Genomic DNA, 14,864 nt, shown 5'->3' on the forward strand with positions numbered 1-14,864 from the left:
TTGGTTTTTTCTTTTTGTGAGACAGAGTTTCGCTCTGTCATCCAGGCTGGAGTGCAGTGGCACGATCTCGGCTCACTGCAACCTTTGCCTCCCTGGTTCAAGTGATTCTCCTACCTCAGCCTCCCGAGTAGCTGGGATTACAGGCACCTGCCACCATGCCCGGCTAAATTTTGTATTTTTTTTTTAGTAGAGATGGGGTTTCACCATGTTGGTCTCAAACCCCTGACCTCAAGTGATCTGCCTTGGCCTCCCAAAGTGCTAGGATTACAGGTGTGAGCCGCCACACCTGGCCTTCCCTCAGAATTTTGAAACCACTGTTCCATTCTCTTCTTGTTTCCATATTGCTGTTGATAAAGCCTGTGCCATTCTGATTCTGAATTTCTGTATATGATCTGTTTTCATTTTCTGAAATCTTTTTAGCACCTTTCCTTTACTGGTTCTTTTTAATAATGTGGGGATGTGTGCCTTGGTATGGATCTTTTTTCTTCCCTTCTCCTGTTCAGCTCTTTCAGGCTTGAAACTGATGCCCTTCCATTCTGAGAAACTTTCTTGTATTATTTCTTTGATAATTTTCTCCTCACTATTTTTTTCCTGCTTTCTATTTCTGGGAATCCTTTTAGTTAAATCTTAGACCTTCTGGATTAATCCTCTTAGTTTTATCTCTCCTCATCCATTTCCTATATTGTTATACTTCCGTTCTACTCTGGGAAATTCATTCAACTTTATTGTTTATCATTTAAAATTTCTATTTAATTTAATCATTTTAATATCTAAAAGTGTGCCCTTATTCTCTGGCTATATATAGCATCTTGTTCTTACAGTGAGTGGAATATCTTCATCTATTTCTCTGAAGATAATTCTAGGATTTATCCTTCTGTTTCTTTGTGTTTTCTGTTAAACCTTTCATAACAATTCAGAGCCTGCATTTTTAACTGGAAGTGACAAATGGCCTTTCTGCAAAAGCTGTATGTATCCACTCAGCTAAGAATGAACAGTCTCAACCCTCAAGAATATTGGAAAATTGCATTTAATGGCATCTTTTTTAGGACTTTCTCACCAAAAATTTCCAGTGGCTTTCCTTTCTGCTGTTAAAATAGAGGGAAGGTTCTGATATCTGTCATTTGTTCTTATTGATTGGTTGGATAATTAACTTAACTAAAATTAACTCACAATCAACCAGCTATGGCTACTTAGCCTTTTTTTTCCACTAATAGTAAAATATAAAGCTTTATATCCTGTGAAATGAATTTAAGGCATTATGTATCAGCACACCCATGAGGAAACTTTATGTATGGAAGGCAGTCATCCCCAAAATCTTACCATCTGGTGCCATTGGAAGAACAAATTTAGACAGCAGTCATGAAACCAGGAGAGTGGCTCATTAGATAAAGTAGCTGAAACTTTGTACTGGGAATCAGTGAAGGTTAAAGAAGGTTAAAGAACTTGTGTTCCTTCATCCCTGGCTTTTTCTAGATCTAGAAGAGCCTGTCCTCTTGTATAATAGTGTACAGTGTTGATAGGCATGCCTTCTCCGGTTTGGTTTCTTTCTCTTTACAAATATGTTTAACTTTCACTCAAGCTGCATTCTTTTTCTACCACAACCTTCTCAGCTACTTATTTTGTATTTTCTAGGATGTTTGTGATGGTTTTAATGAATTTTAAATTATAGCAAAACCCATTATTTCTCAAAAGGAGTACTATTGGCAATTTGGGCAGGACAGTTATGTATTAAAGAAAACTGTTTTGTATATGGCAGGACATTTGGCATCTTTGGCTCAAGGGCATTAAGTGCTAGTAGCCCATGCCAGTTATTGTAATTAAATGTGCCTCTACACATTTCCAAATGCTTGTTAGAAAAGTGTTGCTACTTAAATTTGAGACCTACTACCTTAATTCTTTGAACTGTTCTGGAAAGGATACTTGATTTGTATTACATTATTCCTAAATCTGATTATGTTCTTAAGTATGTTTTATTGTTATGTACATGATGTTAGGAATATATGGTAGTTTATCCTAGTTAGTATTGGATTCATGAATCATTTGCTTTCTGGTTAAATATTATATGATCTGTTACTTTTTTTTTTTTAATGTGACAATATGTTTTCTTCCCTTAAGTATATAAATTAAGGTTACATTTCATTGACTGTATTAATTATGGGTCTATACATGCTTGTTTATTTTCATATGATAGTAAATATTAGGGGAAAAGAATATTACTTATATCCATATATGAAGGACACTTTTAGTTTTTCTCAGTAGCAACAATTTTGATGATGTACCTATTTTTTAATTCATTCTAATAATTATTGAGGCCTCATTTTGTCCCAAGTACTTTGCTAGGCCCTGCTTGGAATATGAAAATTAGTAGAAACAAAAACAAACAAACAAAAAACTTGCCTGTGGAGTTTGCCATTTAGTATTTACAGTAGAGTTTATTTCTTAAGACAGTTTCACAAACTGTATATTTCCTCCCCCCTTTTATCCATCCTTGGGAATTCTGTCCTTTAAGGAGAAAGAGAGAGGAGCAGAAAAATTCTGCCTACAGATCCTTTCAAAAAAAAAGGGGAAATGGATCTAAGTGAAAATCCTTATATTGCCACAATCCAATGGTTAGTGATGTCTTGATTATCTCCAGATTTTAAAGGTAAAGAAATAACATTTAACGTAAACTTGTGTTTCCATAATTGACCTTTTTGTTTTTATATTTAAAGAAATATTCTATAAAGTACAACCCAGGATATGTGTTGGCCAGTCGCCTTGGAGTGAGTGGATACCTTGTTTCAAGGTTTACAGGAAGTATTTTTATTGGAAGAGGATCTAGGAGAAAGTAAGTTTATGTTAGAGAAATTTACTTAAAGTGGCAGAAAAATTAAATGATAAAGATTAAATGCTTAATATTTCAGTATTTATTTTCTTATTAATTGCTCTGGATTGTCTTAAAATTGTGCATAAATTTCTCTGATGGTGATCTTTCATCTGAATGGCACATGTTTTAGGTGGTTGGAAAAGACAGTTCTTATTTTTTAGCAGCTAATAAATTGAACCTTGAAAAAAGGTATCAGAGGGTGTGTGTGAACCTCAGTAGTATATTTCCTTGCATCTTGTTATTTCATTTTCCTCTATAATTACATAATTTATTTACATGCTTTGTTAACTTGGGTTTTGAAGCTTTTCTTCTAGTTTTTCAATTACTGCTACTTTGGAAATAACCGTAATAACTAAAATATAGAAGAATAATCAAAACTGAGCTTTTCTAAGAATTGAAAGCAAAACTTTTTGTTCCTTGAACGACATTTTAAAACTCGTGTGTCTGTGTGTGTGTGTCTGTGTGTGTGTCTGTGTGTGTGCACGTGTGCGCATGTGTGGTTTAAATTCAGCCCTCATGGAGACCATAAAGCAAATGTGGGTTTAAATCTCAAATTCAACAAGAAAAATGAGGAGGTACCTGGATATACTAAGAAAGTTGGAAGTGAATGGATGTATTCATCTGCAGCAGAACAACTTCTGGCAGAGTACTTAGAGAGGTAAGTACCTAATAAGATACTAGTAGTCATCCAAAATCTTAGGAAAATACTGTTTATTTTGCCTTGCTGACATTAGTTTTAGAGGACAAATATTTCCATTAGTAAAATCTGGCATATGTTACGTGTAGACTTAATTTTGCATCATGGAATATCATAGCCACTAGCTAAAATTGAGTAGAAAAATACCATATTATTTAAAAGAAAATATATAATGAGAATTGCCCTCTTTAGTTAAAATTTTTCTTAACTTACTATCATACATTGTTCACTGCTTTGCATACCTATGTCAGCACTGAGAGAACTGATATGGATAAACAAAGCTCTTAGCATAGTGGATTTTTTCTGATTCTTAGAACTATGTAGCTGCACAGGTCACTATCTTAGAATTATTGAATTTTAATCCTGAAATTATCTAGGAAATCAGCAAGTCAACTCATACTAAAAGTGAGAAAGCCAAGTACCAAGATACACTGAGTTACTAGTGACAAAGACTTATAGGAAGTATATTTACATCTGATTCATAATTTAATGTTCTTTCCATTATTCCACTGGTTTCTAACGTTATATTTGAAGATCTCTTTATTAGTTTCCTAGGCTAGCTCCTGTAACAAAGTACCACAAACTGGGTGGCTTAAACAACAGAAATTTATTGTGTCAACCAGTTCTGGTGACCAAAAGTCCAAAATCGAGATATTGCAGGACAATGATGGTCCCTCTGAAGGCACTAGGGAAGCACCTCTGTTCTACCTTCTCATAGCGTTATATATTTGGCTTGTAGATGCATCCCTCCAATCCTCCGTGTTTATGTGATGTTCTCACTGGGTGTCTCACATCATCTTTCATCTCTGTACGTCTGTCTCTGTGTCCTAATTTCCCCTTTTTGTAAGAACACCAGTCAGATCAGAGTCCATGCTAATGACCACATTTTGTTTGACTGCCTCTACTAAAATCCCTATTTCCAAATAACTCACAAGTTATTTCCATAACTTCTGAGTGAGGCAGGACACAATTCAATCCCATATTACTATCTGGAAATTTAGATTGTTTCTTCTGTTCACTTTCTTATTTCTTTAAAAGGTCATGTTTAAACTACTTTTTCTTAATTTTTCAACTTGACATATTTATGGATTCTCTGCTGTGAGTGGCTTTCCTACCCTGCGCTTCAGCTTTCTTTGACTTCCACCACTCTGGATTCCTTCACACACATATTTCCCCTCTCACTAAACTTTTATCAAGATTTTTTATTAAATCTGTATTAAAGGTTTACTTCCTTATGGTGAAGTAAATGTTCACAGTTGGACCTTATGGAGTATTAAGATTACATTTTATTTCTTGTACACATTTTTGCTTTCTCTGCTGTTTTTTTCATTGCTTCTTATCCGTGTTCACATAACAAATTCTGTGCCATAGCTGTTTACAGTGTGGTCAAACAGATCAGGTGATCGCTCGGTTCCGTTTTTCTCTTAGAGACTTCTTTTAAAACCTGTGTCTTCCTGCTTCAGTTTGAACTGATTGCTCTCTAGGGCTGTTGTGCAGCTCTCATTCTGCAGTTTCCCGGTACTGTCATCCTAGGAATTCAATTTTCTTTACCAGTCTGCCATATAGGATTCCTTCATTTTCTGACTTTCATGCCTCACTCTTTCTGATTTATATCTCCATTTTGATAGAGCACTTACTCCAGTAACTTCCTGAGAAAACTTGCATGTCTGGAGATGTTTTTATTCTTCTCCTGCACTTGATTGATAGTTTGCCTGGGTGTAGAATCCTAGGTTGAAGATTATTTTCCCTCAGAATTTTGTTTTTGTTTTTGTTTTTGTTTTGCTTTGTTGAGACAGTCTCGCTCTGTCACCCAGGCTGGAGTGCAGTGGCACGATCTCGGCTCACTGCAACCTCTGCCTCCCCAGTTCAAGTGATTCTCCTACCTCAGCCTCCCGAGTAGCTGGGATTACAGGCACCTGCCACCATGCCTGGCTAAATTTTGTATTTTTTTTTTTTTTAGTAGAGATGGGGTTTCACCATGTTGGTCTCAAACCCCTGACCTCAAGTGATCTGCCTGCCTCAGCCTCCCAAAGTGCTGGGATTACAGATGTCAGCCACCACACCCGGCCTTCCCTCAGAATTTTGAAACCACTGTTCCATTCTCTTCTCGTTTCCATATTGCTGTTGATAAAGCCTGTGCCATTCTGATTCTGAATTTCTGTATGTGATCTATTTTCATTTTCCGAAATCTTTTTAGCACCTTTCCTTTACTGGTGCTTTTTAATAATGTGAGGATGTGTGCCTTGGTATGGATCTTTTTTCTTCCCTTCTCCTGTTCAGCTCTTTCAGGCTTGAAACTGATGCCCTTCCATTCTGAGAAACTTTCTCTTATTATTTATTTGATAATTTTCTCCTCACTGTTTTTTTCCTGCTTTCTATTTCTGGGAATCCTTTTAGTTAAATCTTAGACCTTCTGGATTAATCCTCTTAGTTTTATCTCTCCTCATCCATTTCCTATATTGTTATACTTCCGTTCTACTCTGGGAAATTCATTCAACTTTATTGTTTATCATTTAAAATTTCTATTTGATTTAATCATTTTAATTTCTAGAAGTGTGTCCTTATTCTCTGGCTATATATAGCATCTTGTTCTTACAGTGAGGGGAATATCTTCATTTATTTCTCTGAAGATAATTCTAGGATTTTTCCTTCTATTTTTTGTGTTTTCTGTTTTCTCAAATTGCTTTTTTTCTTCCTGTTTGATTTAGACTCTCTTTCAATGTTAAAGTTTTTTTGTTGTTGTTCTTGTCTGGTGATCTTTGATAGCCAATTATATTTAAGAATGAGGCACTAAATAGCTGATTGGAAATTTAGTGTACTTAGGTGGGGTTTATCAGGTGGATCAGGAGGGACTTTCCTGTTTCTACAGAGGACCTCCTAGTATCACTACCTGCATGTTTATCTTTTCTTTCCCCGAGAGGTGGCCTCCACCCTTTTCCTTGACAGTGGATATGAATGTAGTGGATTAAACTGATTGCCAGTATTCTGGAAGTTAACCAGGGAAAGAAGGTTTCATTACCAAGTGGATACTGTGATACACCTCCCAGACCACTTTTCAAGACTGAAAGACCTATCCCCTTGCGGCAGGAATGCTGCTTTCTGGCAGCCCTCAGCTGTGAGCCCTCTTTAGTAATTGCCTGGATGAGGAGAACTGCCTCACTTAAGGTTACTTTCCCTTCCCACAACAGCTACAAATCAATGCCTGATCTATAAGGAGGTGTAGAAGCCCAGACATTCTGATTGCCCCAATTCATGGCAGGTCTGAAGGGCCATCCCAGTTTGAGATCTTTGTGGGGCTGGCCAAGGAATTCATTGAGAATTGATCACAGCCCAGCATCTTCCTGTGCCCAATTCTGCTTTCTTCCTCTCCCTTCCCTTCCACGGGTGTTGATCAAACAAGCACTCCCTACTAAACTTCCTGCATGCTTATCTCCATCCCAGAGTCCATTCCTAGAGACCTTATGCTTCCTACTGACACATTGTATAGTATTTATGCTTTCATTAATTCCCTGTTTTCAGTATAACACCTGTCCTCTCCTCCTTACGCCTTCCTCACCCCTAAGTCGCTGTGACTGGTATACACAAGGCTAGAGTATGTATTTGACCTCTTTAAAATATACGCTACAGGTCATATGCTGGGGTGGTAGGCAGGCAACCACATGACAGTATAACTGCTTGTTATACAAACTTTAAATCTTACTAAACCTCACCCCACACTTTCAAATGTACCTGGAACCTATAATTCCTGAGCTTTTTCAGAGTGTTCTGTGTTTTAAGTCAACTTGCTTCTTATTGACTTCCCCCACTGGTAGTTCAGGATTCAACTTATTCCTGTCTGTCAAATCAGATAATATTCATTCATCCAGTTTCCTATTTCTAAAATTTTAACAGGTTATATATGCCACCAGATACTGTGCTTCATTTTTCATCTGTCTCTCTAAGTCTGTGCTCTTTTTTATACTATATTGTCATTTTAATGGATTGGTGAGGGGTGGAAGATAAGCACATACGTTCAATTTGCTATATGTATCCAAAAGTCCTGCACTCTTCAGAAAGAAATGGAGTTTTGAGAATTATCAAAAGACGCCTTTAATCTATTTTAATTTGTTGTATCGTAGAGTGCTCTAGTTTTGTTATGAAAATTAGAAAACTAACCTGTAGATACCATTTTTGTCCATCAGTTGTCATTATAATGAAAGAGGGTAGAGTCAGTAATTGAAGTTTATTATAAGTTTATGACTTGAACCTTAGCCAGTGGGAGTTTTTTGAGGGTCTAGGAGTACTCTGACTTACCAGTCTTACACTTTCTATTGCTTTTAATAATATCCCTTATTAATACTATAGTAGTCCTCAAGAAGTTTTATATGTCTCTTTAGGATCTGAAATTATTATGTAGGAAGTTTATCTGAAGTTAACCATATGTATTTTAAGACAATATTTTTGTTTGTTTGACCAGAGCTCCAGAACTATTTAATTATATAGCCAAAAATAGCCAAGAGGATGTGTTCTATGAAGATGACATTTGGCCTGGAGAAAATGAGAATGGGTAAGCAAGATTTATGATATTTGTTACCTCATAGTTCAATTGAGCGTTTTCAATGACAAGTGCGGCTGGTTTGTCAAGAATTTCATATTACTTTTTTTTTTTTTTTTTTGAGGCAGGTTCTTACTCTCTTGCCCGAATGCGGTGGCTCAGACATGGCTCACTTCAGCCTTGGTTCCCTGGACTCAAACAATCCTCCTACCTCAGCCTCCTGAGTAGCTGGGCCTATAGGCGTACGCCTCCACATTTGACTAATTTTTTTTTTTTTTTAACTCCTAGGCTCAGGCCATGCTCCTTGGCCTCCCAAAGTGCTGGGATTACAGGCGTGTCTTGTTACTTCTTTTTGTTTTGTTTTGTGTTTTATTTTTTGCATTGTTTCATTTTTGCTTTAAGAGCTTAAATTTTCTTTATATCAACAAATACTTTTAAATTAATCTTTTTGTGTGTCTTTTAATTACTGAGAGGTAACATGTCCATATTTGCATTAGATTTATAATTAGTCCCGATTAAGTTCAGTGACTGATTATTAGTTATATAAGTTTGATGTCTTTTATAATTTATAGCCCTGAGAAAGTTTTAATCAAATTTTTAAAATTACTGTTTTTGCTTTAGTGCTGACAAAGTTCAAGAAATTATTACTTGGCTAAAAGGACATCCTGTCAGTACTTTATCTCGTTCTTCTTGTGATTTACAAATTCTGGATGCAGCTATTGTTGAGAAAATTGAGGAAGAAGTCGAAAAGTGCAAGGTACTAACTTTCAGTAACCAAGATTATTGATGAGATTTGGAATTAAATGGACTGTACTTTACAAGTAATTCATTGTGTTTCAACCAAATAAAACATATACTTAGTGATTCTAATTAGTATCAAATAATCCTGTAATTTAAAAAAGTTCTAACCATTAACAGTAGCATTTAGTAGCGAAGAGTGTTATGCCAAATTTATATTGTATAGCACTAATATGTTAATGGCTGCATTAGCCATCATAACTAATTATAAACTTATAAAATTATATTTTCAACATACAAAAGCCATAGTATTTAAATGTTATGCCCTTGTAGTGTTTCCAATATTGGGAATTAATATTTTGTATTTTAGTTACAGTAGAAAGTTTGAGAATAAGGTTAATAATCCCCTGTTTCTTCCTGTTCTAACTGTATTCTTTTTTTTTTTTTTTCTTTGAGACAGAGTCTCTGTTGCCCAGGCTGGAGTGCAGTGGCACAGTCTTGGCTCACTGCAACCTCCGCCTCCCAGGTTCAAGCAATTCTCCTGCCTCAGCCTCCTGAGTAGCTGGGATTACAGGCGCCTGCCACCATGCCCAGCTAATTTTTGTATTTTTTAGTAGAGACGGCATTTCACCATGTTGGCCAGGCTGGTCTTGAACTCCTGACCTCAGGTGATCTGCCTGCCTCAGCCTCACAAAGTGCTGGGATTACAGGTGTGAGTCACCACACCCAGCCTCTAACTGCATTCTTTAAAGACACAGTTCATCTTTTTGTAGAACAAAAAAATTTAATTGACTTTTGACAATCAATTCTAAAATATACTCTTGTTTTGTTTTTTTTTTATTTTGGAGACAGAGTCTCACTCTGTCACCCAGGCTGGAGTGAAGTGGCGCGATCTCAGCTCACTGCAACCTCCACCTCCCAGATTCAAGCGATTCTCCTGCCTCAGACTCCCGAGTAGCTGGGATTACAGGTACCTGCCACCTTGCCCAGCTAATTTTTGTATTTTTTAGTAGAGACGGAGTTTTGCCTTGTTGGCCAGGCTGGTCTTGAACTCCTGACCTCAGGTGATCCACCTGCCTCAGCCTCCCAAAGTGTTGGGATTACAGACGTGAGCCACCGTGCCTGGCCTAAAATGTACTTTTCTTAACTCATACACTCATTGAGTTACTAAAAATTTTTGAACTCCCTCAATCTCTCCTATTTCTTACATCTCGCGTTCTTTTAAGGAGTAGACTTTTACAGTAGGGTTGCGTTTTTTATCAATAGAAAATGAATTGATTATTTTGCTTTTTTCAACTTTTGATTTCATTTTTCACAAATTTGCCCTTTGTATTAAAATGCTGTAGCCTTGCCAATACAGCGTTCTCTTGTTCGAATTAATTGCAGAATAAGTTAAGAACTGGGCTCTGGAGCTGTCACCCCTAACACCCTGAGTTTGAATCGGTTTTTCAATATTAATAACCTTAGGCAAGAAACTTAACCTTTCCTTCCATACCTCTGTTTCCTCATTGGTAAAATTAGAATAAAATAGTACCTGCCTCAGAGTGTCCTCAAAAAGATTAACTGAGTTAATACTGAGTAAACTGCTTCTCATAATGCCTAGCTATTATTAATGCCTAATAATGCTTAGATGCTTTTATTAATTATTATTTAAATTATCCTGTCACACACTGAAGAGCTGTGATTATAGTCTAGAAAATCACCACTAGATGACTCTTTTTCTCTTTAGGAAAAAATATAAGGCTCAGAGCCAAGAGTTTAATTTTTGAAAGGTCATTTATTTTCAGCTGAGGATAGAAAGCCTGTATTTCTTTTTAATTGCCCTTCAATGTAGAGTGAAATCAGTTTGTTCAGCATCATTTTTGAGGTGAGTTTTCCAGTTAACAAATGTTTAAAACCTTAAGCCCCCCAATTTTAACCCATTTGGATTCAGAGCTTTCTAAAATGTTTCACACATTTTCCCTTTACTTTACAAATGGAAGATACATATACAACGTTTTAGTCTATTATTTTGATTACATTTTAAAATATATATGTGCATATAGGCCAGGTGCAGTGGCTCATGCCTGTAATCCCAGCACTTTGGGAGGCCAAGGCGGGCGGATCACCTGAGGTCAGGAGTTCGAGACCAGCTTGGCCAACATGGTGAAACCCTGTCTCTAATAAAAATACAAAAATTAGCCAGGCATGGTGGCGAGTACCTGTAATCCCAGCTACTTGGGAGGCTGAGGCAGGAGAATCACTTGAGCCTGGGAGGCGGAGGTTGCAGTGAGCCGAGACTGTGCCACTGTACTCCAGCCTGGGCAACAGAGTGAGACTCCATATCATTTTATATATATATATATGTGTTAAATTTATGTTTATAAATTAAATGTTTATATAAATACACATTTATACATAAACATTTATTAACTCCATATCATTCAATATAATAATCATACATATATGCATAAATGTTTATATAAATACACATTTGTATATGAACATTAATATATTAACTCCATATCATTTGATATATATTATATATAATCATATATATAATCATACATATATGCATATAGATAAGACAGGAGTTTTCTTAAACCTGTTAATGTGTCAGGGAGGTGCAGTTATGAGTGATTTTTTTTTTTTCTTTCAGGATTATGTTACTAGGTCAATAAAAGGAGAAAAAAACTAAAAAACACTATAATTCTGAAGATAATTTAAACTTTTCTTAGTAATGCAGGACCATCATTAAAAGTATCAGTAGTTGGCTGGGCACGGTGACTCACAGCTGTAATCCCAGCACTTTGGGAGATGGGTGGATCGCTTGAGGTCAGGAGTTTGAGACCAGTCTGGGCAACATCTCCACAAAAAATAAAAAAATTAACCAGGCATGGTGGCACACGCCTGTGGTCCCGGCTACTCAGGAGGCCAAGGCAGGAGGATCACTTGAGCCAGGGAGTTTGAGGCTGCAGTGAGCCATGATCACGTCACTGCACTCTGGCCTGGGCGACAGAGCAAGACCTTGTCTCAAAAAAAAAAAAAAAAGTCAGTTTTCTTGTTGGAACATGGTTTCCAAACTCTGCTAATTATCAAAATTACTGGCAGAACTTCCCTTCCATACCTCTATTTCCTTATTGGTAAAATTAGAATAAAATTCTGGGTTCTACCGCTAGAGCAGTGCTTCCCAAACTTTCAGATACAAACAAATGACCAGAGAATCTTGTTAAAATATAGTTTTCATTCAGCAGGTCTAGGGTCTGACTTGAGATTCTGCATTTTTCTTTCTTTCTTTTTTTTTTTTTTTTGAGACCGAGTTTCACTCTTGTTGCCCAGGCTGGAGTGCAATGGTGCGATCTCAACTCAAGTTGCGATCCCTGGCTCAAGTGATCCTCCTGCCTCAGCCTCCTGAGTAGCTGGGACTGCATGCATGTACCACCATGCTCGGCTAATTTTGTATTTTTAGTAGAGACGGGGTTTCTCCGTGTTGGTCGGGCTGGTCTTGATCTCCTGACTTCAGGTGATCCACCTGCCTCGGCCTCCCAAAGTGCTGGGATTACAGGTGTAAGCCTCTTCACCTGGCCAAGATTCTGCATTTCTAATAAGCTCTTAGGTAATCACATTTTGAGTAGCCAGTCCCCAAACTTCTCATACATTAGATATGGGTTGGGCCTATTATGAACATTACGCAGCTTATTCGTTTGCCTGTTGAATCAGTTTTGATGCATGTCCCTTAATCAATGCTATAGTGTAATAATGCCTGTTAATGTCTTAGAGCATATGGGTTGTTTTTTGATATGCAATACCTCACTGTGCCTGCTTTTTAAAGTTCCCTTAAATCTCTTCATAGTCTTTCCTTTTGCTGTTGTAGTCTTTTAGTGCATCTAGTCGGCTGTGGGCTGAGAGCATAGATACTTTGTCATTAAGGCCTTCACTGTTCACTCTATTAAAATTGTAATGTCTCCCCCTACTGCTGTCCTCCTTAACTGCTTCATTTTTCTCTAGGCTTTTTACCTGCTAGCATGCTATGTATCTTCCTTATTTTGTTTCTTGTATATATCCCTCAACTAGAGTAAGAGAACAGTTCACTGCTTTATCGCCAGCACCTGGATTAATCAATATATAGCACACAAATGGATCTCAGTAAATATTCATTGAAAGAATAAATGAAATGTCTTATAACAAAAGAAAATAGACACTGTTTAAAGGCTTGAGCATTTTATAGTATGTAAATACATGAACCCTATAGTTTATGGATTCTATAGCCTGGATCCGTTCTGTGTCCTTCTGTACTTATTCCCGTAAGCTATGTTCTAAAGAGAGGTGACTGCCATATAATTAAACTGCTGTAATTTTTAAAATTCTATAAGAATTAACTTTAAATTTTTTTAGTATGAATAGTAGTTTATAAATTGTAAAGGATATAAATTTTTCTCACGTTTTTATTAGAACAGGTAATATGTCCATCTTACAGATGGAAGGAGGCTGATGCCTAAAGTAGTTAAGTGTGAGTTCACAGAACTAGCAAGTATCAAAGATAGGAGAAAAGTCTTCTTCCAGCATTTTTTAGATAATGAAAAGATTCTAATATTGAATTTTACAATAAATTCAAAGCAAAGGGTTTTGTCAAATAAATGCCACCATAATTTTTATAAGTGGCCACAAAATTCATGGTATTGTCATAGGTCAGTACTTGATACTTTTTAAAAATATATACATCTTTGTTGGCCATTGTATGTAATTCTTTTTATAGTTATAAAAAAGACATTTGAATAGGATAGCGTTTATATAAAGGCCAAAACAGACAGATGTAATCTTTTGTGTTAGAAGTAAGGTTACTTCTGGAAAGGGTAGTAACTGGGAGGAGATGGAAAGGATTTCTTGTGTTGCGCTTAGCTATGTTGTTTCTTGAACCAGGTATAGTTATACATAGATACACTATAAAAGTTCATTGGCCTCTATACTTATAATTTTGCATTTTCCTCCCCATGCTGTCTTATACTTCAGCAAAAAAATTTTACTTTAAAAAATTTTTAAATAATAATTTAGGCTATAGGCATTTTATATGTGTTTATTTTATTTCTCCTTGCTGCAGCTGCAGAACTTTAAATATTTTAAAAATTAATCTCTTCATTTGGCTTTTTAAAATTCAGACATGTGGAAGTAGTAGTTTAGTGATTTTATAATTTTATATTTTAAAAATATTTAACAATTTTTCTTTTTCCTCAGCAAAGAAAGAATAATAAGAAGGTGCGAGTAACAGTGAAGCCCCATTTGCTATACAGAGTAAGTTTCCTATCAAAGAATTCAGAGTTGTTGTTTTCACTTTGAATGCATGAAAGGAACAAAAATGTTTTCAGTATATTAGTATGAAAATTTTTTTTGTTTATTATAATTAATAGCCTTCTTCTCTTCAGCCTTTAGAACAGCAACATGGAATCATTCCTGATCGGGATGCAGAATTTTGTCTTTTTGACCGTGTTGTAAATGTGAGAGAAAACTTCTCAGTTCCAGTTGGCCTTCGAGGCACCATCATAGGAATAAAAGGAGGTAATATCCTAATACTTGAAAATGTCTTTAACGTAATTTATATTGTAAAGTAATACACAGGCTTGTCTGTTTTTTATATCTAACCAGAAAGTGACTATAAAGCAGAAACAAACTAAACCTTTTTATGTTTTAGTTAAATTTTTTTTAGGTTATACTTTTCAGAGAAAAAAAACTCTTCTGTTTTTTATTGTATAATCTGGAAAGAGATTAAAAGGAGAAACTGAGAAGGGGCTGCTGAGAATTTAGTAGTTTTATATCACATTAAAATTATGCAAGATCTTGGTGAGCATACATGTTTTCATGAAACTGATAGAGAATTTTCATTGCTTCTCACGAGTTTCATTGCTCAGAGCTTTATTTTCCTTGTAATCATTTATTTTCTGAGATTAAATTTCATTGTAATCACTTAGTTTCTGAGATTAAATATATATTACATTAGTTACAGTTAAAAGATTTGAAAATTAAATGTGTATATTAATTTGGACTTTATGAATACA

General features: G+C 35.9%; 1 protein-coding gene across 3 annotated transcripts in view; it reads left to right on the plus strand.

Annotated features, from left to right (window-relative positions):
* Positions 1–14,864, plus strand: part of XRN1 (5'-3' exoribonuclease 1) — a 137,933-nt gene that overhangs the window by 69,480 nt on the left and 53,589 nt on the right. For all 3 annotated transcript variants that reach the window (XR_004246223.2, XM_032144161.2, XM_032144162.2), the window contains exons 24-29: positions 2,712–2,827; positions 3,378–3,524; positions 8,020–8,109; positions 8,719–8,854; positions 14,047–14,103; positions 14,235–14,367. Coding sequence is in view for 2 of the 3 variants with exons in the window: in XM_032144161.2 (XP_032000052.1) it covers positions 2,712–2,827; positions 3,378–3,524; positions 8,020–8,109; positions 8,719–8,854; positions 14,047–14,103; positions 14,235–14,367 (679 nt within the window). In the remaining variant the exon portion in view is untranslated. The remainder of the gene's footprint in view (positions 1–2,711; positions 2,828–3,377; positions 3,525–8,019; positions 8,110–8,718; positions 8,855–14,046; positions 14,104–14,234; positions 14,368–14,864) is intronic.

Source organism: Hylobates moloch, unplaced genomic scaffold, assembly GCF_009828535.3.
Source record: "Hylobates moloch isolate HMO894 unplaced genomic scaffold, HMol_V3 SCAFFOLD_22, whole genome shotgun sequence".
NCBI lineage: Eukaryota > Metazoa > Chordata > Mammalia > Primates > Hylobatidae > Hylobates > Hylobates moloch.